This window comes from Chinchilla lanigera, unplaced genomic scaffold, assembly GCF_000276665.1.
Source record: "Chinchilla lanigera isolate Chin_1 unplaced genomic scaffold, ChiLan1.0 scaffold00159, whole genome shotgun sequence".
NCBI lineage: Eukaryota > Metazoa > Chordata > Mammalia > Rodentia > Chinchillidae > Chinchilla > Chinchilla lanigera.
This window is the reverse complement of record NW_004955560.1, coordinates 970,759-997,951: the sequence shown is the minus strand read 5'-3', so window position 1 is coordinate 997,951 and position 27,193 is coordinate 970,759. Positions and strand designations below refer to the sequence as shown.

Below are 27,193 nucleotides of genomic sequence, written 5' to 3'. Positions count from 1 at the left end.
GCAAGGCAGAAAGGCCTAACCGGAGAACAAGGGTAAGGTCGCATGAGAAACCTGACAAGCAGTGACAACTGCATTTCCACAAGTCCCTCTGCCCCTTTCATGCCAGAACCCTCCACACTATACACTTTAAGAAGTTTGGCTACTTCCTTGTCAGCCTCCCTTCGGGACCCCCATCTACTGAGAGCTTTTCTACGTTCTCATGAATCACACTGGGTTTTTCCCCACTGCTGTCCCCTGGGCTTCACTCTTGCATTGCCTGCAGGGCAAGAGCCCAAAGAGAAAACTAGTCAGCCCCAGTCACAGTTCCTTCCCTGTCTGTCAGAATGGCAACCTGACTCACACCTGGCCACACTGCGAAATGACACGTTCAGTCAGGTGAAAATGAAAAAAAGAGGAAAGAAAAACACTTTCCACACGTTTTCATGATCTTTTTTATTTAACGTATAGTCCATGTAGACAAGTGGCATAAAATTCATAAAAATACAATACTCCTGTGCAGTCTCCCTGTACCCCGACACACCCTCATCTCCCCTCAATGGCACTGGCTTAGTTAGTTCAAGGGCACTCTCTCCGCTTGGCATTTGGAGAGGTTTGTCTTTTTATGGAACCACTGCCCCAGCTTGGCTTTTCTTAAATGTCATAGCAACAGCTATTTCCATCACCTCCTTTACTGTCTTCACAGTAAAACAAAAATATTTTTAAATGCTAAAAATATGCAAAATACCCAGTTATAATACTGCTTTGCCCAGAATGCACTGTGACTCCGTGTTTGTAGTCAGCAGCACAAAAGTGCCCATGGCCTCTGCCCGACCAACTCCCAAAAACAGAAGTGTCATTTGCTGGTGGGGTTACATGAAGAAATACTGTTACAGAAGGATTCTTCTGAAAAAACTAATTTGGGCTATTTTTAATGTTTCCCAGCATATGACATGATTATAATGGTATCTGAATGGTCTTTGCTGTGCAGAATTTCCAACTCTTCCATGTGAACTTGTTAGAAAAAGGAAGTGTTAGAGGGTGAGAAGAATAGAGAATAGCTCTACAAGTATGATTGACACCTAGTTGCTGGATGTACAAAATCTGTGGAACTCGGGTGGGGACCGCTATAGACAGCCCAATCACCCTCCCCTGTTTCCACCCATGTTGGCTCTTTCTCTGTAGTCTCAAATGCTCTCTTTGCATTTTCCCAAGTTGTGACACCATTGCTCAGATGTGATCCCCAATCTACAAATCCCCAGGTGGATCCCTATTTTCTAAAACATACAAAACCCTAAGAAATAAAACTGTCAAGCAGCAAATGACAGAGAGCAAGCACAAGTCCACAGTCTCCTGTGCTGACCCCCAGCAAGAAGACTCCGAGGGTTCTGGGGCCAGGAGGGGACCCTCATTCCTTGGCTACCGTCCTATCTCTAGCCACCTGCTATAGGCAAGCTAGCACCCCGCAAACCAGGCTGTCCCCTGGGCACTGAGAAGACAGAAAGAGGAGCTCTTCTGTGGCTGGGCTCCCAGGCTGAGAAGAAACCATCCCCGAGCAGCCAAGCCCCACGGACAAGCCACAGGGAGGGGATGCTCCCTGTGGTTAATAAAGAGAGCACTGTGTGATTAAACGCGTACTCAGCCATGGTCATGGTTTGCTTAGAATTAAAGCCTGAAAACCATTTCTCAAAATGAGGATGACTCAGTGTTTTGAAATATCTCATTTCACACAAATTAACTTCTAAGGAACAAAAGTTTATACAAGGAATTCAAAGCATATTTGGAAATTTTTCAAAATAAAACGTAGGAAAAAAAAATGAAAAGGAAGACTACATATTCTCAGTCCTCACACTGAAATGATGATTGTTAGAAGCCAAAATTATAGGATAGGACTCAAGGCTTGAAAGTAAAACAGAAAAACTCCACTCACTCATCATTATTCATTTACTTTTTTCACAGAAAAGTTAGTCATGTTTTATTACTGTATCTTAATAATGAAAGAAAAAGTATCAGATACTACAATCCACTGCATATTGTATCTACTGAAATATACATTAGCTTCTAGATACACACATTTGGGGTTCTTCAAAATAATTTTTCTTTAACCTATAATTAAATATGAAAAATTTTAAAACTGGTTTAAAGGTATTAAAATATAAACATCTGAGTAATACTAAAAATGAGGAAAATACACCGTTACCAGAACAAGTACTTGATAAGCAACTTAGTGAGCAAATAGCATTTATCTGACAAAAACTGGGGGCTGGGAGAGAGACAATAATGCCACACGGTTGGATGTTAAAGGAATTTGGTCCTAGCCGCTAGATCCAAGAGCCTAGAAAAATAATAGGAAGTATTTCATTCACAAGAGCAACAGAGAACAAAAAGAACAGAAGGGTGATTCCACGCAGCAATACCCACGCCTGCCCACTGACCACAGCATTGGTGCTGAGTGGGTGGGGTGGCCAAGCCCTCAAGAACCACAGACTGTCCGGATCCAGGGCCAAGAGGTGCAGGGAGAAGCAAGGGCCACCGGTATTCCATGAAACTCAATCATCCCAGCATCCTCCAGGATGGACGACATTTTCCCACCATCTCTGTCAATGACCCAGCACACAGTTTTACACAAACAGCTCTCTGCTCACTCCAGCACACATATTTAAGTCAAGTGTAGGCATATACTTCTTTGCATAGCAGGTTTCCAGGAGTGCACTGAAAGAGTAACCCATCAGTAAGTACGTAATTTCATTTCATTTTTACAACCAGAATGACACTCAAACTCACCAAATAAATGTTCTCCATTTGAAAGCTTCCTATAAAAATTTTGGGATTTGAATTAAAAACAATACATGACTCGTTAGCAAAACATTAGGACCATGGTTGATGCAATCAGCTGTTCAGCAACAGTTCACGCAGTCGTCACTCTTATAACTTCTAGGACTTTGTAAATACTGTTTTGGAATACAGTGGTAAAATGAGGCTTGGACTCCTTCACCAAGAGGTTACACAGGGGCGTCTTCCCAGCGTTGGCGGGATCTTCCACATCCCAAATCTCAGGCATACTGCAGCCAGGCCTAGAAAAGGCATCAATGCGCATTACCTAACTGCACATAAGAGCACAATTTAGATTTCAAACCTCACTTCATTGTTTTCCTAGTTAAATTAACTTAGCTAAAAAAAAATCTTACCACTATTACTTATGCTTTTGTAAGGTGCGGCACTTTCTCTTTAGGACACAGTGAATGTAGCAGGTGAATGACCACAAGGAAGGAAACAGACTTGCAGAATACATGTGTTAGGTGCTCAAATAAGAGAGGCTTCGAATAAATTCTGCCTCAAGGACTTGTCAAGATGTGTGTTGGGGTAATTACATCCACTCAGTCTGTTTCCACATTTGTGAAATGTAGAATTACCTAAGTGTCTTGGTCACTTTTTTGTTGCTGGGACAAAATACTAACACAACTAAAGGACAAGAGCTTTATTTTGGCTGATATTTTCAGTCCATTATCCACCAACTCCAAGGAGGACTGCATGGAAGAGCGGAAAAGCAGAGGAAAGCAGCTAGCCTCCTAGCAGCCAGGAAGCAGAAGGTGAAGGAAGGGGCCAGGAGGGAAATAAACCCTTCCAGGCCACACCCCTAGCAACCAACCTTTTCCAACTAGACCCCAACTCCTAACAGCAAGTCCAGCTATAAGCAATCACATTCCAATCACCCTCCCAAACCTTCATCTATGAGTGCAGGAGGCTTCTGATGGTCATCTAGATTTAAACCATAACGTTCCACCCCTGCCCCACAAGACTCAAGCTCATCTCACACAAAACAGTCCCATCTCTAAAAGTCTCCAAAGTCTTAACAGCTTCAGCACTGCTGAAAAGTTCAAGTGCAAAGTCTCTCTAAGAGTTAATACAAAGTCATAGATACAAGCCCCAGTAAAAATCAAAAAGAAAGCTAAACATTTCCAATATACAACAGGACAGGGTAAACATTCCCATTCTAAAAGGGAGGAACGGGGGGATAGGAAGGAATGGATCAAGGCAAGACCCTAGCAGGGTGAACATTAGAACCTGCAGTTCTCTGTCTAGCACCTGGGGGCAAGCTGTGGCAAGGTGCAAGCCACAAAGCACTTGAGTGGCCCTGCCCCTATGGGTGTAGTGGCCTCTCTCTTGAGCTGTCTGTGCTTACTGTGCAGGTTTCCTTAGCAGATGATCCACCTTCTTGTTTTCTCCAACTTTCTGGGCCTCCCCTGCACCTTTGGCCTCACAGTCACAGCTTTAAACACTGCCCTCTCAGGGGCACAGTGCCTGGTTTCCCAGGGCTTCTTCTGAAATCTGGGTGGAAGCCTTCCTGACCCCAAAACTCTTGCATTCTAGATGTCTATAAAATCAGCAGCACATAGATGATGCCAAGGTCCACTGCCACCTCCAATAGTAGCCTTGCCCCCTGTCCCCTGTACATATTTTTAAATTTGAGGTTATTAGTACATGTGTATCATACATAATTGCATCTCTTGTGTGGAGATGGCATGTGTACATATCTCAATTCCGTCTTTTATTCCTTATCCATTCTTTCCCTCCTTATCCTTCCATCTCTTCATCCCCTTTCCCTTTGCAAATATTAAGATTCCATCTCACCCTAGGAAAAAAATGTCCATCATCAAGAAATCAAATAATTACAAATTCTGGAGAGGCTGCAGAGGAAAAAGGAACCCTACTACATTGTTGGTAGGAATGTAAATCTGTACAACAACTATGGAAATCAGTGTGAAGATTCCTCAAAACACTACAACTAGAAATTCCACTTGATCCAGCTATTCCCCTTCTAGGTATCTTCGCAAAAGAGTTCAAGGCGTTGTATTACAGTGATATATGTAGGTATTACAGTGATACACCTATGTTTATAGCAGCACAATTCCTAACAGCTAAATCTTAGAAGCAGCTTGTATGTCCATCAACAGATGAATGGATAAAGAAAATGTGGTATTTATACGTCATGGAGTACTACTCTACCATAGAGAAGGATAAACGAGTCATTTGTAACAAAATGGATGCACCTTGAGACCACAGTGTTAACTAAAGTAAATCAGACACCACAAGCTTAAGTATTGCACTGTTTGTCTTATATGAGAAATCCAGAGTAAAAATAAAGAGTAAAATACAAGAGAACATGAACTAGGGAGATATACTCTTCTCAAACAGAGCCCCTGTATCATGGCTATAAAATGTGTGGGTGGCTGAGCTGTGAACTGAATCTGAGAAATCAATTTTATGTGTGGCCTTTCTCCAGTAGGGTACCCTGGGGTTCTCTTTTTACAGGAAATTATTGGGGGTGGGGATTTAGCTCAGTGGCAAAGTGCCTGCCTGGCAAGCGCAAGGTCGTGAGTTAGGTTCCTGGTACTGGAGAAAAACTAAAATAAATAAATAAATAAATAAAGCAAATTATTAAACTTTGAACCTTTTAAATATGAGGTTTTGTTGGTTCCCAGGACATCCTCAAGGCATCCTTCCTGTTGTGCTGATGTAAAGTGCTTAACTTCTTTTTAATTTTTTTTAGTAACCAAGCTCTCCTCAGCCAAAACTTTACAGGAGCTTTCCTTCTGGGAAAACTGAAAACTTTTTAAAATCACTCAACTGCATCCTTTCCTCCGAATTCTCAACATAGAGCTAGCTAACCAACTGCACCCAAGCCACAGCATGAACACTGGGCTCCCTTGAAATTTCCTCCACCAGATTAGTCTGCTATCCTTGATCTCAGTCTCCCCCAAGAGCAGAACATAGACACATAAGAGCAGAATGCAGACACATACTTTGCCACAACATAACACATAATCTCAAGTCCAATGGCCAATGGAGTTCTTGCTCCCAACTGAAACCTTCTTAACCAGGTCTTTACCATGTACCTTTTTTACAGCATCCTAATCCCCTAAACTCCAGCCAGAATTTTCCATCAATCTTGGCTTATAGGATTCTAGGGCTTCTCTGGCTGGCATCTCCAAACCTTTCTGAACTCCTCTCCACCTACAAACCAGTTCCAAAGCCTTCTACACCATATGGTCAAGTATAGTCACAGTGATGACCCCACTTCTCTATCTAAGACAAGTATCTGTCTTAGTCTCTGTGACAAAACACCTGACACTGGCAACTTAAAGTAGAACATGTTAGTTTTGGTCCATGTTTTCAGCCCAAGGCCTGCTGGCTCTAAGGCAGCAATGAGGTAGGAGATTAGGGCTGGGGAAAATGGGGAGACCAATCTAGCAGAGTATGTCAAAAGTAGTAAGAATCCAGTGTTTCCTAAAAAGAGAAAACATGCACAGAACCTTGTACCCAAAAACTGAAGGCTTAAGTCTCCTGAGCACTGTATACAGAAATAATCAAGAAGTGGTATCTCAATCTTTCATTTTCACATATATACGATCAAGCACTAGAGAGTTTCTGATCCTCCATTTATATATGGTAAGAAACTAAGTGGGTTCTTTGATAGAACAATTCAGGTTAAGTGAGTTTAGAACAAATGTCCCAGTGCCACATGTGCACGAGGTGGAGACCAATCCACGTATTTTGGATACAGAGGAGCCCTCTCCCTTACTCTGGCTTCTGTGAGGATTTTCATTAGCCCCCTCTTGCCCTGTAGAGTACACGTCTTTTTGGCGTTCCGTAAACGTACACCCTTGTTGCCTGTTCAGGGTGTCCTGTCCAAGTCTTTGTTCAAGATACCAAGGACCTGGAAAGAAGTCCCCCGAACCTCTAACAAGTAACAGGAAGACATGGTAGAGGGGGCATAGTGAAAGAAAAGTTGCTCACATTGTGGCAGCCAGGAACCAGAGAGTGAAAAAAGAGCCAGCAGGGACATACACTCTTCCAGGTCATGCCCCAAGGGACCCACTCTTCTGACCAGATTCCACCTAACAGCAAGCCAGCTATATCACCCCCACGATTCCATTATCCTCGAAAAGCTCTGCCTATGAGCTTGTGAGGATCTGGGGGATATCTAGATTTAAACCACACCAAGACATAGGTTTGTTGAAAGGATTAAGATAAGTACCCAGCACTATAGCTGGCATATAAAAAAGATATATTGATTTTTAAAATTATAATTGGCAAATATACTTAATTCATAGGGAAGATACATTAATTTTATACATAATTAAATCTTAAAAGCAATATATTTTTCTAAAGACTGATGATATAAGTGAAATAGGTGCCAAGTGTTATCTGCCTAAATAGGTTCTCCAAAATAACTGTGACATTTCATTTAAATCAAGAACAGTTTTATAGATATAACTAGTGAGTCTGTCAAAGTTCACACTTTATAGATACAACACGGAGTTTGACAAAGTTCACACTTTCTTACTTTTTGAGAAATCTTATGAAACACAAAAATACATGAAATATAGAGAACTGACAACTGCTACATTCTGTCATGAGTGCTTCATTTCTTTTTTAATTAAATGAAAACAAAATCATTTCCAACAAGTACCTTCATCTCCAATGTCAATTCTCAGAGATGATTTCTACAAATAACACAGCACATATTCTGCTAGACCTTTCCTATCCATACTTGGCCACACACACTAACACAGACAAGCTTTCTCCTTCTCCTTTCTTTTCTGTCCCTCTCTCTGTCCTTTCTCTTTCCCTGTCCCTGCACCCTCCTCCTGGGTTGACTTTGAAAAATAGGATTATTCTAGGTCTCTTAACAATCAGATGTAGCAATTTTCTCTTCTGAGCACATCAAGGCCACAGTACTCACTTCTGTCTTTGCCCTCATCAGACTCTCCCTGTGTGCGCCCCCCACCTAGGGCTCCAGTGCACATTTATTGCAAGTCCTCAGGAACAGCAACTTCATGGACCTTGAATGCCAAGGATAATATGGCTGGGCTTTCGTTTCCACCTTCTAATTTTCTATTGCAGGTCAAGGCCAGAGGGGTAGAGAGTGAGACACAGGGGTAGAAAACTGCCCCAAGTTCCCTAAGTTCAACCACTCGCTAGAAAAAGTAAAGGCAAAGAGCTGCGTTTGTGAGCCCTGTCTGCTGCATGTAACGCCCTCTCATCTTTATGTGAGCTCCTCAGGGTCCCAGGGCAGCCAGCAACATCTTTTAATAACATTACTAATGCTGTGCAGCAGTGCATGCTTGCTGTCTCAGGTACTCAGGAGGCTGAAGCTGGACGATTTGAGGCCAGCCTGGGCAATGCAGGAAGGTGAGAGCCCCATCTCAAATGAAAGTTAGTGTAAATCTGAATAATTTTCTTCTAAATACATTTAAAAAAAATTTTTAGGTCAACTTTATTATTGGAATTAAGGAAAGAAAACAACTAGCTACCTAAGAAAAGACTAGCTACCTAAATACTTTCCCACATTTGTATCTGGTGCATTTGAGGGCTTGTCTCTGCACATGAGCGTGGCATACTCACAGACTTCTCAAGCCACACTGCTAAGCTTCAAAGACCCAGTGCTCCTAATGTGCCAGACAGGCGCAGATGAAGCACAAGATGAGATGAGATAAAATGAGCCTCCTCCCCATCCTGTATCCCCGCCACCCTGGTCTGCAAGGTTTCACGTCTCTGAAGCTTTCAGGTGTCTGGGGCTAGCGTAACTGATGAAAAGAGGCCAAAGCAATAAAGAGACCCCCAATTCTGATAAAAAGCTCTGTCACAAACCTCAGTTGTTGTAGGGAGCTGCTAAAGCTGGAAACTGATCACGTGTGGGGATGAGGGGAGGCAAGGAGAGCCCCAGAACAAAGAGCTCTCAAGGTAAAACAAGCTGCTTCAGTCCAGAGAACATCAAGCCCCAAGATGACACAAGCAATAGGTTGCTAGGCAAAGGGGTGTAACATGACACCAACCTGCCACCTGTATAAACAAAAATGCTATAATGGTTGAGCAGTTCCTTTCCTCCCATCTGGAGAGAGGGCTCTACCTGACCTTAGCTTTCTGTCTCTTATCTTTATTTCTCCATTCTTTGGCCATCCTTCCTGCTGGGGAACTTCAAGAGCTGCCCACAGCAAGTTGTTTCCACAGTAAATACTAACATGAGGCAAATCCTTGTCCCTCTCCCTCCTTCTCTCCTGTCCAGGTCCCCCAGGATTCCCCAGTGAGGCAGACAGTACAGCTTTGCTTGCACTGACACCCAGTGGGTGTCAGCCTGGCCACCACTGTCGTAGATGAACAGTGCCATTTAGCAAATGAATGGGAAATTGATGATTGAAAGCCTTTGTGACTTTTGCTGCAGCAACAAGACCCCAGTAAGCTGAAGTCCCAACAGGAGAAGGTGGCAGGAACACATCCCCTCTGATCCTACCCCTGTCCCAGAGCCCAGAGTGACCAAAAGCTGGCCACACAGTGGCTGATTTCCCTTTGTGCACATTTAATGTCATACTTGCTAAATTTGCTTTGTATCCACCTCAAGTACATACATAAAACTTCTGCCCATCACAACTGGTTCTGCAAAAATGTGATAATCTCTACCAACCAAGACTTCAGACACAGCATGCCTGCACCTAGTGCATACTCAAAACACTACGCCAAAGTCTAGGAAAAATGAAGACTCTAGAATTGAGGTTCATTTCCAACTTGAAGGAAAAAGGTTCTGAGAATTATTTTTATGTTATAGTAGTGAACAGGTGCGTCACAGCAGAGTGAAGATCCTAATTCTGTAAAAGTTCTGTGAAGAAAGCTGAGTTCTACTGCAGATATCCGCCCACTACTGATTTATTATTATGTCCCTATCATACTGTTATGAGAGATCCATGCATCTTCTTCTTCCTAAATTTACAGAATAAAGTTAAGTAAAGGTGAGTGTGGATTTCATATATATTCATATAACCCTAAGTACTGAAAGCATTTTCTAAATTATAAGAGCAATAACATTTTGTATAAATCCTGCACAATTCGAGTTGCTGGGCACATTCACAGGCAAAGCATATAACAGTCATTTTAGTCTCCTGTAGGCAAAGCTACACAGATTCAATGTTACAAAGCTCTTGAATTTGCACAGCATCTTGCCTTCACGCCCTTGTGTGCCCCTGATATCTATGGTAGGTAAGTGTAACTAAGCCATAGACAGCAACCTCCTGAAGTCTTCTGTTTAGCTAAAGAGGATTGAGGAATTTTAAAATAATGTTCCATAAAATATCCTCCATTTCTGGTGAAACTGCTTGTATGCTGGGCTCCTTCTGCCATGAGGGCTTCATCCTTTAATAACAGGCTGCTGTCTTCTGCCATCTGTTCCCATAGCATTGTGACATAGTCAACTTCAGAACTCACAGGTGCTGCTCAATCTCCCTGACACCTGTCACTACCCTGGTGAGTAACTTTTTCATGGAAACAAAAACCTTTTACAGTATAAACCCAAGAGAACGTAGGTCATAGTAAAGTTATTCAAAATTTTCCCACTCAAATAAGCTGTGAAACAGCCATAAAGGAAACTGTCAATGTAGGATGATGTTGCCGAGGGTCTCATCTACCCAGAGGACCCATGTGATGCCCAATGAGTCCTGGATGACAGACCAACTCCCACTGTCTTGAAATCTGCCAGGATCTGGTTGACTTGGAGTCTTTTGAAAGAAAATGCATCCAACTTTAAGTAAAAGTCTAAAAACATCAAAGGCAAGAACAAGGTCTGATAAAAAATACACAGAATATTTAAAGCATTTTAAAAATTATTACAGTAAAAGACATACCCCTCCTAAAAATCATCCCTCTCCCTTCGAATACACTTATCCCATTATTCCTGCCACTTTCTGAAGCAGTTCTGGAAGTTCTCTCTTATGACTATCTTTATGAGATGGGATCCAAGGTACAGTGAATGCTGCTGCTGAGGGCCATCCAACAGAAAGGCCGGCTGGTAAAAACATGATGCTGTGTCCTCATTCACCTTATTCACCAGATTTGGTACCATGTGACTTTTGGCTCTTCCCCAAGTCAGAATGATCATGACTTAAATGTTTTGAATTGATTTAGGACACCGAGGCAGACACAACAGTGCAACAGAAGGACATTCATGAAAGAGGACTTCCAGAGCTGCTTCCGAATGCTGTAAGAAGGAGGGGATAAGTGTGTTCAGAATGAAAGGAAGTATTTTGAGGGGGATTCATGGCAATATCTCTTTTAATGTAGTAAGTATGTAATATTTGAACATTCATCATATATTTTGATTAAACCTCATACGAACAGTTTGGGAGATTATCAATCAGTGCCAATAGAATTCTTTTAAGGTGGGTGTGTATTATAGAGAAACGAATACTTATCATGACAAGACAAAAACTCAGTTCACATAACTATTTAAAAAAGTTCTTGGTACTTGTAATTTGCAACACATTGTATACTTGTCACAACAAGTAAAACGCTTGCAGTGAGCCTAAATTACCTTTTCATGTTTTAGGACTGTAGAACACTAATGGTGCTGAATACTCACTTGGATCTCCTTACACACCATGACTCTTCTAGAATGTAATAATTCACCTTTAGTTTGATCAATGCTTGCTTCACTTCTTCAGCTGCTTTTCGACTGTACATCGAGTACACTATTTTTGTTCTAGCTCTTTAAAGAAAAACAAATGGGCAGAAAAATTTTCCAAGGTTAGAAGGATGGTCAATATTATCTGGAAGAAGGCACAGGATGGTACTGAAGGAAAGATTATTCAGGGAAACCAGGGCAACAGGACCTTCCTCACTGCGGGTAACGGCCAGGCCGAGCTGAAAGTGAAAGTGCCCAAGACCTGGGAGGAGAGGGGTGGCTTCAGCGCATGCTGCTGCTTCCAAATTGGTTTCATTTTTGTCTGTTCACTTGTTCTTGTTTTTAATTCTTCACCTCTCTCTCCCAGGTGAGAGCAAGGAGCCTGTGTAGATGGAAAATGGACACCCACGACTCCAGAACTGCTGTCCCAAACCGTGACATCAGCAGTCCTCAGCACAAAGACATCCTCCCCTTGGCCTCCACATTTAAAAAAACCTAAACGCACTTAACCAAGCTGCTCTGGAAATTAGTGTGTTGAAATTGATTTTCTTAATGAAAAAGCTTTTTATTAATAAAATGTATATCCTGATGCTATGCAAAATAATATACTAACAGGTTTCACCTAATCATTTAGGAAATGAATAGCTTCATCTACCCTAGAAGTTGCATCAAAATTAAATCAATTACCTTATCTAAAAGAACACAAGATAGCAATTTATGAAAAAAATACAGTGCTACTTAGGCTTTAAACTTAATTTGTTTTACAATTTTAGGGAAGATGGCTGCATTTGTGTTTGTGTGAGGAAGATGGCTGTGGTCGTGTTTGTTACCTGATACGGAGTTTGTGAAAAGAAGCAAAATTCTGCTAAATGCTCTTGTTTTCAAACCAAACTGTACAAACAGAAGTATTTGTGAGCCAAGGTATTACTGTACAAAAAGCCTCAAAAACACAGAAATATTTAAGATCACTCTGGCATAGGCCTTATTGGTGAGAACCAGAATACACTATGTTTAGTAGGACTGTATTGCAACTGACTGCTTAGAATTCGAGAAAAATGGCCTCTAAGATTAAAACTGCAGGTTATAGAGCAGACGAGCAGCAGGATGACAACAACCAATAAGCACCAGGTTGCCCTGGATCCCATTCATCTGCAGACAATCCACAGGGCGCTATTTCTTTTTCTGCCTGGCAGAAACAACTCTAAGTGTTATGATATTCACCCTGTGGAAGCATCACAGTTTATTCCCAGCTTGGCAGTTTTGCTTCGGCATTTCCTCATGGGCCTGTGAATTGCACCTACCACATCCTCGCCCTGCTGGTATCCTCACTCATAGTTTGTTCCTGTGGAAACCTCTTGCTCCCTGTGTGAGCACTGACCTCAAGCCTGCATCTTCATAGTGTGGGTGGTTCACTACGGGCCGCAGCGCAGACAGCTTCACACTGGCCATGGTGGGCATAGCTCCCGCGAACACTGCGTCTGCAGGGAGAGGGGTCTCAGGAGGGTGCAGGGGAGCTGGTGAGGCTCCTCCTTCAATGACTCAGTCATTTCAGAAGTCACAGAGCTGAGGCCAAGAAGCCAGAATCAGATTCAGTGGCAGAAGCTAAGGAAGCCACATGGAGGCTGCTGCAGTGGACACCAGGCTTGGGAGCCACTTGGGAACTGGAAAACAGCTTCTCCATTGCTGAGGACTCCTTTGCTTTTAAAAAAAAAAAAATCTCAGAAATTTTTCCTGTTTCCAAGGAAGAAGTATCAGAGTAACCAAGAAAGTGTTCTAGTACCAAGGAATATTCACTCAGATGACACTTGGATGACAAGAGCTTTCCTTTGGAAACATGAATAAAAGATCACATCCGTAAATTAAAGAGGGACTGTGAAGGACTGATGTGAAAATTTCGTCAAGAAAATAAGCATAAAAAAATTATTTTAAAATGTGGCATTTGCAATTGTGGATAAATTCTGAAAAAATTCAAATTTATGGAAAGTAGCAGAATAAATTATTAAGAAAATATGTGCAACAGTTCCCCTGCAAACCACTGAATCAGGACTGATCTGTCTTTTTTGGAGAAGAAATACTCTAGAACCAGCACTGCTTAGAAACACGAGGACCACTGAAGGAACTTGAGGATTGTGTACTTGTATGTGAAACAGTACAAAAACCCTAGCTTAGCGGTGACTTTTACCTGGTTTGGTGTTATATTTGATCCACTCTATCAGTTCTTCTTGAGGCAAATTACTGAACTCCCCCACAATATTCCACTGTGTTTGTAGATTCGCTGACCCTTGAATTGACATTGCTGCTAATACGGCAAACACAACAGCCCCAGGATGCACTTTGCAAAAGAGCCATCCAAACAGCTGAAACCACAGTAAGAGCATATTGACAGTTGTTAGTACAAAGCAGCATGGGTCCAAGAAGCAAAACAGCCTCCCAGAAGAGAACTCAGTCTCAGTTAGAGCTTCAGATAAGAATTAGTTATCCCAGGGAAAGGTAGAAAGGTGCCAGAAACAATGCTCCTCAGGATCAAAAGCACACTTCCACTGGCTCCTATGAGTGAAACATGACCTTCTCACTGGCCACATTCCAGATCCAGGGGAGGCCAGGGGAACCAGCGCAGAGCCTGAGGCTCCTTGTGCAAAATCACAAAGAAGTGTGAAATAGCACGAGCAAGAAACATATAGTTGCGGGTCCCTGAGCTCAGCCTTGGTGCACAGGTGACAGAACAGGCCATGTCCCTGGGAGCTGACTCTCCTGCTGCAGAATGGGGCTGAAAGGAAAGGCTTCCAACCAGCCACCTGTGTCCCCAGTAGGAGGCAGGCTCAGGGACAGTGGAGTATCTCCCACACAATCCCAGCTGCGGCAGGAAAGCCTACACTGACAGTATGGCACCCACACTCAGCACCAGCACTGTCTCTGCTGCTCTCTCCTAGGTATCATTCCCCTCATATCTGCAGAGCTGGACTTCAAGCTTCTTGAGGGCATAGGCATACTTGGCTTTGTCATGCTCCACCCATGGTGCCCTGTGCATCATGACATTTATGACAGGTGTTACTTCTGCATCATGACTGGTTGGATGATCAGCAGGTGACAGCATGGGGAAGCACAGAGCAAGGAGGCAAGAAAACCAGCAGCCAATGTCCAGGGACAGAGTCAACTAACTCGTCAAAAGCGGAGATCAGGGCTGTACGTGCAAATGCACACTCAGTAAATGAAACAGAATTTAAGCCTGGTGCTAAGAACAATGTGATTTAAAAGTACTTATAACCTGAAATCAATTGTTAGAATTCCTTGGGTTGTGAATGTCAAGAAAAAAATATTTCCACAACTGAGTTCTGCTTTCTGCCGGCACTTGTGGTGGTCGCTCATGCTCAGCTTGCGCTGATTAGGGTTTGCTGTATGCTCAGGACTATTTTCAAGGATTGACAGACAATGTCCAGGTGTGGACTTCTCCCTTTAGAAAGGGTGAGAACAAACTCATGAAGTACTTTAAACACAGTGACTCAGAACCCTGAGTAGCTGAACAAAATTTCAATCAAGACTACTCAGTAATTGAAGTTGGGGTGAAATGATCATAGCAGCTACGACCCCTCCACAATGACCATGTCACCTGTCGAGAGCAGATCAAGGAGGCCATAACACACATGTGTGGCGTCAGGAAGAGTTTCAGTCTCATAATCAAAATGCCAAGGGCTGTATATGCCAGCAGTTGCAAGACATGATAAACCAGCTGAAAGAGAGAAAAAAAGAAATATTATATATTCCTACTCTTTGTGGAGGTTAAGAATATACATACTGGTGAGTGTACAGAAAGAGGTATTTTTTCTTAATTAACAAAAATTATTACTTTGATAATGAAATTTCTAAAACAATTCCTAAGATTCACTTTTAAGCTGCACTATTTTAGTAGAAGGCTAAAATAAGGTAACTAAGGTAAGCATTTCTGTAATTGTACTGAGTCAAGCCTATGGTTACAAAGCTCACACTTCTGAATCGACCTCAGTGCTACCATCAGACCAAGGCAGGACAGTGGAAAAAGAAACGACTGTGCCTCGAGATCCCAGTGCTCCCCTGACTCGCAGGAAAGGGAGGCTGGGTGTCCCTGACACAGCAGCAGCGGTCACATGTCTGTGAGCAAAGTCACTTCACATGTGCACCTCTATGGGCTCCAACACCAGCAACTATGACTGCACGGATTATCCCAGCAGACCAAGAGAGTTTCCTACTTCACTACCTCAAAAAGTATAATGACCAGTGAGTCTGGGTCATCCTCATGAAAATATGTACTGGGGGATTGTGAAGATAATTAATGATAATTGTCAATAAGCTTAGTAACTGGAACTAGAAAGTCCAAGTATATACAAACGTTAAGACAGACAAAGTGTTAGTAATGTTAAGTCTTTACCTCTCCATGATCAAACTGGCGTTTTCTGAAACAGAAAAAAATACTGCTATTAAATTATTATTGAGCACTTACTGCATTTATTTGCATTTTACCTTGTGACTACAAGTTTTACAATGGCTGCAGTATTTCCCCAGGACACATACAGGTAAATCAAAATACTAAAAGTTATACACCAAAACTGGTGCTATACCCACAAAGATGGTTTATTTTAAATGACACGTTGCACTGTATCCTGGGCATCTGACTGCTTTGGCGTTTATTAAGCCAGTAACAGTAGTCTGTAGAGTGCAGACCCTCCTGGTGACATCCTGGGAAAGCAGGGAGTGGAAAAGAACCCTGAGGCGTCCTAGCTCCTCTGCTCCCACCCTGTGGTCCTTTGGCCTCCGTGTGATGTGGCCGCGGTGGAGACCACTTAGGGCTGGAAGGCACTGCCCCTCCCCCGCTTTACTTCCTCAGTCCTGGAATGGGGGGACACTGGCACTTACATCTTATGATGACACTGTCCCCACCTGCCTATAATGGCACTGTCAGCACTGCTGTGAACACAGCAATGGCCACAACATTTAGCTGCTCACAGCCCTACCTGGCTCACCAAGGATCCTCACCCCAGCAGTGAGCGCAACCTCTAGCCACAGGGAGCTGCCGATGAACTTCCTCACGCAGAAGCCACTTGCGCTTCCTAGAGACTCAAATCACCCTGTGCCACAGCCTGCCCCACTGCTGGGCCTAGACACCTATTCCTCCTGCATCCCTTGTTGTGACCGACTGACCCCGTGCAATGCCAACAAGGTCTCTGGCTGGCGCTCCCACCCGTACTCAGTGCTGTCGGCTTGAACATTCTTACCCCATTGCCCTGGCTTACCTTCTTGAAGAAAGCGAAGTTCTCATTTGTAGTTTTCTCATTAGCTGCCTCTCCCTACTACATTGAACCCCTCAGGAGTCTGAGGTACAAACCCACCCATCCACCTGTTTGTTCATCTGTCTACCCATCTACCCATGCATCCAACCATGCACTCAGTTCTACTGAGCACTAAACACGCTGTAGACAGAGGAGTAACAGTCAGCAGACCTTCACCCTCACAGAGCTTACACCTAAGAAGACAAATGCAAAGTAAATAAACATGTATCACATAGGAACAAGAGCAACTGTGAGAGAAACACAGAGTGGATGATGCTAAGGGGCCTAAACAATCTGTGGGGAAAGTGCTGCAGGCAGAGGACAGAGTGCAACAGCCCCAAGGTGGGGAGGTTCTGATGGGCTGAGCACAGAGTCAGATTAAAGCAAGAGAGGGAGGAAGCCATGGGAGGAAGGCTGCAGGGATGCAGGACCCAGGAGACCTGGCTGAGGGCTCCAACTACTCTAAGTATTTGGAAACTTCTCGAAGACAGCAGTGGTGTGGTCTGGCTTTTCTCTGAAAGGCTAGTTTTGCAGCTGTGTAGAGAACAGGTGGGCAGAAGGGGCGGAGGCAGAGGTGAGCTATGGGTTGGGTTGCAGGGAGTTCAAGGCAGGTGATGGAGACAGGGACCGACATGGAGATGATCAAAGTTCAGATGTAATTCTGAAGGCTATGTGGTGGGCTTCACAGAGGTACAGGGCAGTCAAGAACAACGCCAAGATTCCAAAGCTGAGCACAAGGAGGAGGGAGGCACCATGTGGGATGGGGAAGGCAGGGAGAGCAGGCAGAGGCTTGGCATTGCTCCACGTGATATGAGAGCCTCACCAGACACCACAGAGAGCCAACACACAGGCAGTCACACGTACAAATCTCAAGCTCAAGGGCAAAGCCTGGGTCAGAGGTGGACAAGGGTGAGTTGACAACACTTAAGCACTGCTATGTTCCCAGGCCCTAGAATGATGCCTGGAACACAGAACTCAATCGTCTTGAACGAATGAGCAAAGGTATCAGGCATTCCCTCACCTCAGGGGCACAGAGCGTACCCGAGCCTTTGGCCACCAAATATGGATCCATGAGCAGACTTAGGAAATGCATGAGGTAAGCAAAGGAGGTGAAGAGGTCCCTGCCTTGTTCTTTTCATGCCAAGTAAAAATCATCAGTTCCTCCCTGAGCACAGTAGCCGTGAAAACGCTCAGCACACTGTACTAACTTTGCTTCTCCACAAATTTGTGTTCCCAGTGTACAGCAACGAGGATGAGTCCCACAGCTAAGTCCCCAAGGACTACACTCTCACTGATTTCCGAGCTGAGACTCTTTCCACGAATGAGGCTGCCCCTCCCCCGCTTTACTTCCTCAGTCCTGGAATGAGGGGACACTGACACATCTTGATGAGGGACACTGTCCCCACCTTCCCATAACGGCATGATGCTGGGGCTTACGCAGAATGAAAGATCAGCACACCACGTCTCTTCCAAATAGAGAGCTTAAGCCTGCCTACTCAAACTGAAAACTCCACAAAGCACGGTTGCTTTCTACGACTCTTTCTATGCTGCAGTCTGTCAGGTCTCCCTAAAACACCCCCACCCACTGCAAAGAGAAAAGGCACTTTGGCTACAATTTTACAGTTCCCATGGGCCCAACCACAAGGGCTAGCACTGCCCCAAAAAGCACCTGCTGCCCTTGCACAAAAAGTCCTACAACCTTACAAAATGTTCTCATAAGTCTTACCCCACAAATTTACAAGAAATGTTTTTGCAAGTTTTACAAAATGTTCTTGCAAGCTAACACCCCTAACCACAAAACCCCTCCTTCCCTTAGCTGTTCTGACCCACTAACTTCGTCCACAAAAAAACCTTAAAAACTCAACACTTTGCACAGCTCGGGGCTGTCTTGGTTCCCTGGGCAGCCCATCACATTGCTCTCTTGCCTAATAAAGACTCTTCTCGTGCCAGACGGTCTGGTTCGGTTCTGTCTGGGTTTCTTGGTCCAATCAGTCTTCCTTCAAGGGACAGTTCTGTTCCTGTGAAAAGTCCCATCTTCCTCTCCACAGCTGCATGCTATATGGAAGCCCCAAGTTTGTGTCTTCTTCTCAAACTCCTCTAAAGTAATCTCCCCTCAAATGAAGAGAAATTTTGGCAACACAGACCAGAAGCTTTTGTTTTTACCCTGTCTAGCAATCCAATGTTTCATGTCCAAGCAAGGGCACAGCTATAGCAGAGTATCCCCACTTCTTCACATCCTTGTATGAATGGGACGTCATTAACTTTGAAGTAAATGGTCTTTTACGTGAATCTGAGTGTGTTTGATACAGGGTGGGGGAACCCTTCCAAGTGCCCACTAGTCACGTAAACATTCATTCACTTGCACCTGCTATTCCTTACTATGTGCCAGGCAGTGTGCACACAAGTTGAACAGAAGCGATCCCTCCCTTCAAGAGATACAGGTGACATATCCACATCTAAGCACAAGTGTGCTGGATGCTAAGAGAGCACAGCACAGGGCATGATGGTGGCAAACTCCAGGCAAGGGGACAGTGTCCCTCGGATGAGGAAAGTGACATGTAAGCAGGAAAGAGAAATTAGCTATCCAGCGAGCCAGGATATCATAGGTCTAGAGGCCACAGCCATGGGCACAGGGTTCCATGGCTGCAGAGAAAGGAGGTCTGTGGGGCATGGGTGCTAGGGGGCAAGAAAAGGCCCATGGATTTTTCTCTCAATGCCTTTCTTTGTATTTCATTCATTCCCCATGCATTTTTAGCATTTTTCTTAGCTTGAAGAAGTTCTTTACATGACTGTCATCAGTCCCACATCCCACAAGCAAATATTTTGTGTTTTCTTTGAATGATGCTTATAAATTGTCTACCAAATCCAGGATTTACTTGGTCAGCTCTGTCAACACTTTCCTCCAGCATGTAATTGTTAGCATCATGTGTTCAAAACCTCCCTACCTTGGACTATACGCAAATTCTCTTGCAGAATTTCTGGCTTTTAGAAATTTCCTACATTTTAATCTTTGTTCCATGTGTAAAATGTTAAGTTACGGGTCCTGTTTTATATTTCCTTGTTCTTATCTAAAAAAAAAAAAAAAAAGCCACCCTCTGGTCCCCAAACCACTCAGAAGATGCTGTATTTTCCCTGCTGAGCGAACAAAGCTGCACCCCTCAGGCAGAACCCAGGGGTGCATATGGCGTGCTGTGTTCCACATGGCAAGGAAGAAGAGGCACCGCGCAGACATCAACTCTCATGAGGAAGGACAAAGTCTCAACACTGCAGCAGATAGTTTATAAACAAGCAGGAGGCAACAAAATGTTGAAAAGCGTATTTACCTTATCCGTGTCTGCTGCTTAACTAAGACATTCCACATGTCACTAATAATCTGTAAATAGATTTTTAAACAGTTTAGCAATGCTGTTTTGAGAAAAAAATTTAAATAAAGTATCTTCTAAATTTTAAAACCTCAATTAAAAATGAGACATGAAAAAACATTTACAGTATAATAATTATGGCAACATAGCCTTAGTCACACCTAGCAGCACTGACACATAACTCCTGTGCCTTTGCCCTCCGCAGTACCTGAGCCCAGATCAGAAGTTCTGCACCTGGCTCGGGGGTTCCTACAGCTCTGCCAACTGGCCTGGACCTGCCCACCCTGGGAAGAACCACTGAGCTGCTGCTGCCTGAATCTGCACCTTCCTAGGTAGTTCAGGGCGTTTCTGGTCGAAAGTCTTATTTCCTGGGATGGGTCATAACTCTAAAGAGCCTGAATGAACGTTATCTAATTTTCCAATGATAGGATTTTAAATGTTTCAAAATAATTATCCTCTATCTCAATCTCTTCTTCTCTAACCGGAAGAGCACAGCTTCTTTAATCTTATTTAACAGTTTCCACCATGTTTTTCATCCAGGCTGCTATCTTGTGAATATTCTGGATGGCTGGAATCTAGTACTTTTTGAGTATCTGCTAGGTACAAATTCCTCCCAGGAATACAGAAGCGTCAAGTGGGCACAGAGCGCAGCACCCCTGGGAACTGACCACTAACTGCCTGCAATTGAAAAGTGCTGCCGTACACAGAGCTGCACATCATCGTCTCCACGGGGCCTACATTTGCTGCCCTGACCTGACCTTCCAAACCTCACCTGCAAAATGGGGCGACAGTCTCTGTCCCCTCCACAGGGCTGCTGGTAGCCAGCAGCAGCATGCATGTGAGCACGTTCCCAGGGAGGACAAAACACCATGCAGATGCGTAATGTGGACAGTGATGGCAGTACTGAGCGTGCTTCAAATACAGGACATGTGTGCTGTAGCCACATCAACCACGAACTACCGACTTGAAAGCTTTTATACCCTCTTTTCCAATCACTGATTAAGCTTAATATATTTACTTAAGACAGCTGCTTTTAAGCTGTCCACAAACTTAAAAGACCAGAATGTCACACTTGCATTTGTTCTGTTTTATTTTGTTTTAATAAATAAAATACAATTTAAATTGTATTTTATTTTGTTCTCAAGTGTGCTTTTAAGCTGCTTTAAGCTGTCCACAAACTTAAAAGACCAGAATGTCACACTTGCTTTTGTTCTCAGGCCTCTCTGACTGACATCTGGGCTTAGAATTGCATAGTCAAAACTAACTTGGGGACCTATACATGTTGTCTAGCTCATCGACACATTATTAATTCCTACTTTTCTTTGTGGCTAATAATAAACACAATTTAGGAGTTATTGTACACTGCACATTTAGAAAGGCATATATTAAATGTTTTAGGAAACTATTACATAACAATTAAAAGCAAGTCAGTAATAAATAGTCAAAACAAAGTTACATCTAGGTCTCTGATCGTGATTTTCAAAATATACAGCCGTCAAAACTGGAATCATCCCTTTCCTCTGTCTATTTATGCTGGAAGATAACAGAATTGTCTAAGGCTTGTTGTGAATATTCATCAAAGACATCTCTAAGAAAATACAGAATATGTTTCAATACATCAACACAAAACACTTTAACAAACTATCATGTCACTAAGAATATGTGACTGCTATATAAAAACAAGAAAATGTTTTATTATTAGAGAAAGCCCTTAAGTGACAGACGTACCTTTCTGACAATTGCAATAAATACTACAAGAACAACAGGAAGCAACAGTGTCTTTGTATACCTCAGGGGGGTCTGAAATTCAGAGAAATGCTTTTTTTTAGAGGAAAACATTATTTAACCAAACACAATTTCATTTCAAATAATAAACAGGTGAATTTCTCAAATGTAAGTAGAGAAAAATGAAATATTCAGGCATTAAGGGTCCCATTTACCCACTGTCTCCCATCATAAAAATGAATGTGCATTTCCATAAACAAATTTCACCCAAGTGTTGAATAGAAAACACTAAAAATGCAGCTCCCAGACACTTGTGAGTGAATGTGAAAGGTGACCAAAGAGTAATCTCTCCACTTTCTGCAGGCTACTGGTCTATTGTCTGACTTCCTACCATGTGAGGTAAGTAAAAAGTGTTAAAATGGGTAAGCTTCCCTATACACACATTTCCTAAGGAGTAAACATCACAAGCCATCACACACACACACACACACACACACACAACTACTACTACTACTACAAAAAAAAAAAATAAGGACAAATATTCATGAAGAGAACAGACATTTTTACATTTTTAGTGAATGGTATTGTTTTTAACAACAAAGCCCTACATACTGCGATCTTGTCTCCTAGATTCCCAACCTAAACCACTGTTAAACCTTGCTCTCTTATACGTCACATGTGCCAACTACAGACAAATCAGATCACACTACTGTATCCCCTCCCATGCACATCGCATGCTTCCTTGCACATCAATACATGTCATGGTAGGGACATCCCATTAAATCTGTCCCTTACTTCCAGTGTGGATGCACCATAAAAGGCAACACTCCCTGCACTGAGCACTCCTGACAGCATGATCCCTGCAGTCAGACACCTGAGCTGGGAGGGGCACATGGAAAGAGCTGTCACACTGAGCCTCCATAAACAATGCTTTTCATACAGAGATGACAATCCCCTCAGGCTGCAGGGGCATGCATGATGTCCGCAATAAAGCTAAGGGACTTCCATCCCATCTGCATTCCCCACTGTTGTCTCCTCTCCATTTCTGTTGTCACTACTACCACTGCCTTGAAGGAGTCTTGAACGCTCATGAACATACATTTCAATGTCCTACACGATCCTCTTCCAGGCATCGCCAGGCATTGTATGTCAAAATGTTAAATGCAACAATGGAACACTAAGAGGCAACTAGGGCAAGCAGGACACCTGCAGAACACCTGCAACTCTGGGTAGTGGCACAGAGCGAACGCAGGAGGAGTACAGGCAATGGATGAGGGCTGTCGGAAGTTTAATGTCACACACATGCAGCACTGAACGATAATAAAATATAATGAATCGGTGCCACCGAATGGATGGTGTTTAAAAGCCAGAAACATACATGTCTGCAGAACCAGAACAGCTCATAAAGAACTACAAAACAATATTCTATTTAAAATATCAAAGCCCTTTTCTGAGTTACCTCACTTCATCTCCACAACATCTACTGGTATTGTGTTACCAGAAACTGGTTTACTGTAACACAATAAATACAAGCCAATGGTTCAAGACCATTAAGCAACACTGCAGACTTCTGTCTCACAGTCCACTAAGCTACTCTCTGATTTCCTTCTGCACAGCTGAATAAAGTTTTAGAAAGAGAAATCTTGGAATGAAATGCTTGTGCTCAATGATACTTAAAAGTAATGAGCTCATTCAAAGAACCAGAAAATGAATGGGAACGTAGAGGCCTGTGCTGGGCTAAATTAACACTACCTCTGAAGTGAGGCGACTGGAAATGCTTCTGTATTTACACGTCCAGAAAGGGTGGCTGGTCTGAGTGTGTATTTAAAAATTATCGAAATGAAAAGAAGCCGTGTATTTCAGGGAGCTGCACTAATGTAAATAAAAGCATCTTTAAGCTGCCAGATCTTCCTTCCAGCTGAGATATCAGCACATACAAAATCTGACATAACAGGGCACCCTTCATGCACAATGAATGAACCAAAACCTCGGGGCACAGAGCTGGAAGTCACCCCTTACCTCCTTTTCCATAAAGTCAAACTCCGCTGCACAGGTATACAGTAAAGTATCAAAATCTTTGTAACTGAAGAATTTTGATGTTAGTAAGTTGCCGATATGAGCCTGGTAGTAAAGAAAATGAGAAACCATTGTATTAAACCAAATACTGTAGTAATGCAACTTATTCCTAATGACTTTAGGAAGATTTCGCTGTGACAATCTGGGACTGTGTTCTGTGGAGGACTGTGCTGAAGCTTCCCACCTCACAGGTGCCAGTCATTTGCTGGCAAGTGACAGCTCCAACAGCACCCCATCTCCCATTCTCTTGGGGACCAAAGATTCCTACCTCCAGTTGTCCCCACCTACTGTACTACCCTGGTAACTCATGCTTACGTAAAAATGCACTTACATCATCGGCAATGCCGAAGAGTCTGGAGGTCAAAGACTTGAGTACAATAGTTCCAAATAACCAAAAGCACCCCTGGAGAACCTACAGAAGAAAATGAAACATAAAAACTAACTTTGAGGCTTCAAACTGTATAGCCTATGAAGAAAAAAAGTAAATGCTTTAATCACATATCAAATAAATATACCTCTAAAGAAAAAAATATTTTCACCTCATTTGAAATATATATCATTATGAGAATATGATAAAAAAATGCATTTCAATATAAAATAATGTTGCTCCAAAACCAAAGGCTATAACCAAAAACATTTATATAATCTTAGTAGTAAAACTAACATGTTTTTTTGGCGATTTATACAGGAATTGCAGTTAAACTCTCCTAACAGTCTCTTATACATGTGCTTGTTTCTTAGAAGAAATATAAGAGTAATAAAATAAACAAAGGCAGGATTCTGTAACTGCTTGTCTCTGATTAATCTTAACTTGCTTCCTGAAAGGGACAATCTGGCACATAAAAACTGAGTCTTTATATGTTATAAAACTGTTAGATCCCCTGCATAAAAACGGAAAAATAAGTAAAAAACACAAATCAATTATGTATTTTACAAAGAAAAGATGTAGGCATTGAAATAGATTGATTCTTACCCATAAACTAAGTTCAGATACATTTATTTTCAGAAAATGTGGTTTCATTGCCAGCACACCCTGAACAGAAAAAAACTATGGTTAATACTTATACTTACAAACCCAAATAACAATTACTCTAAATATTACACCTTCAAGAGTCTAAAAGCCAGCAGTCTACTGACTTCCCACATAGTATCATGACATGCTCATGTCCATTGTCAATGACTTAAGAAAAAAATAGCCTTATTTTACCCAAAGGAAGATTAGGTCAGTTAATGACTTGGTAAAATTGAACAGAGAATCACCATATACAAATTTACAGATCAGATTTGTCTACAAACCAAGAGGTACATTAATGTCATAATTTTAGAGAGTAGCCATACAGGCATAAAATTTTCCTTAAGCTAAGAGTTACTAACTCTTAGGATAAACCAAGAGATGGAGGGAAGGGCGGAAAAAAAAAATAATTGAGATGTGTTATGTACATGTACCAACTCTCCACAGAAAACATAATCATTATGTACCAGAAACATGTGGCAATAAAAAAATAAAAATTAAAAAAATGAATGGATCAATTAAATACTCCTCTATCACATCTGAAATCTTTCCTGGTACATAGACTCCCAAACTATATTATCTTTGGGGAGCTAAACCCACCTCAAGCTTAGCAAAAATATATCTGGAGATCAAGACGCAAATACTTTGAACCCAAATTAATTAGGAATTAATTTAAAGAAGTTTTCTGAAAATTTGAGAACACAATATGGTACAATTCAGGTTTTGAAATGATGCATTACAGTTAAGTATGTGTGAAGGGAACATGCATAAGCACACTATATTCTATAATCCTTGGGACCATGCGTTTTACACACCAAAATATAGGAAGTATGCATATACATGCTTACTTCATGCGTAAGACAACCTTGTAGCCTAGCACCTAGTGCAGTACCTGACATCCTGCACCTATGAACTGAAATCAGAGAAATTTCTTCCAAAATATACTCAGATCTCCTTCACATGCGCTCTTCCAGTCCAATGGCTTCCCATACACAAGCACATAGCCATGTCATAACAAGCAGTGCTAGTACTGCCACTGTATCCATGTGAATACAGGCCTGAGTACACTGTCACATTTCCTCACTACAAAACCCCTGAGTTTAAACACTAAACAAAGCACAGCAACTCCACTGATGATTTTTGTTGTTGTGGAAAACGCATCTTCCCTACACGCTAAGGGTGCATTTCTGGGGTTAAATCTACTCACATCACACACGTGACAAGGGTAGTGACTCAGACTGGGAAAAAGCACATTTTTGGGAACTGGGGATTTGAATAATCATTATTTGTAAAAAGGGGGAAAAATAGGAGGCTACATTTTTTTTAAATGAGCTTGAGAAATCAAGAAAGCCAAAAATGATCCCAGCAACTTAAATGACTCAAAAAGTACAATACAGCCAGATGTGGTGGCACAAGTCTATAATCCCACCACTCAGGCGGCTGAGGCAGGAGTTCAAAGTCAGCCTGCACTACATAGTGAGTTCAAAGCCAAACTGGACTATAATGCAAAGCCCTGTCTCAAAAAAGAAAAAAGAAAAAAAGTACAATATCTTCTAACTAAGACAGTATAAGAAATGGGCCCGCAGACTTTAGATAGGAATGACTGGAGGAAAAAAGGCAAAACCATCTTGGATAGACATGACTTTTGTATTTAGCTGGATAGTGACAAAGGGAAAGGAAAATATAGCTTTCTGACCAAAATGCAGGAAAGAGAAGACTGTGGGAAGAGAAAGGGCAGATGTGCTGCAGGGTGAAGTGCTGTGCTTCCCAATGGAAGCTTCCCACTGTGGGCTTTTCCTTCTCCCTGCTTTGGAGTGAGCACCTAACTATCCCATCACACACACGTGGCTGTGTCTGGGGAACACCCTCGTGAATTCCAGGCTAGGGACAGAGAAATGGATTCCACCAGACTCCAATCGGCCCTGTTCTCAAGTGACACTTACCCAAATAGTTACCAAAGAGGAAGCATAATAAGATGTCAATAGCATTGAGTTCCCAAACATCAGAACAAAACACAGTGCAAGAGAAATCTGCAAAAATACAAGAAAAAATATCGTTTATACATGTAAAACAAAAAGCGAAACACTGATTGTAGGAATCACACAATGATAAAATGCCTACAATAAACATGACACGTAATGAAAACGGCACACTCTTGTCTGTCACGTTATGCCCCCAGAGAGACCCTTAGGGATAGCTTCCTGTGTGTCCTCCCAGGAAGCGACAGATGCAAATTTTTGTTTGTATTTTAGTTTAAGGTCATAAACGGGAACCTATACATAAGCTATGC

At 42.4% G+C, this 27,193-nt stretch overlaps 1 protein-coding gene across 1 annotated transcript in view; it reads right to left on the bottom strand.

Moving 5' to 3' along the window:
• Positions 1-413: 413 nt before the first annotated feature.
• The window catches only part of Dpy19l1 (dpy-19-like 1 (C. elegans)), a 101,732-nt gene continuing 74,952 nt past the window's right edge, over positions 414-27,193 (bottom strand). Inside the window, exons 11-22 of the mRNA XM_013509069.1 lie at positions 26,847-26,933; positions 24,865-24,924; positions 24,223-24,303; positions 23,835-23,936; positions 21,819-21,890; positions 20,052-20,101; positions 15,831-15,855; positions 15,036-15,155; positions 13,611-13,785; positions 12,807-12,906; positions 11,387-11,512; positions 414-3,050 (exon numbers count right to left, since the gene is read on the bottom strand). Of these exons, the coding sequence (XP_013364523.1) occupies positions 2,885-3,050; positions 11,387-11,512; positions 12,807-12,906; positions 13,611-13,785; positions 15,036-15,155; positions 15,831-15,855; positions 20,052-20,101; positions 21,819-21,890; positions 23,835-23,936; positions 24,223-24,303; positions 24,865-24,924; positions 26,847-26,933 (1,164 nt within the window). The 3' untranslated portion in view covers positions 414-2,884. The remainder of the gene's footprint in view (positions 3,051-11,386; positions 11,513-12,806; positions 12,907-13,610; positions 13,786-15,035; positions 15,156-15,830; positions 15,856-20,051; positions 20,102-21,818; positions 21,891-23,834; positions 23,937-24,222; positions 24,304-24,864; positions 24,925-26,846; positions 26,934-27,193) is intronic.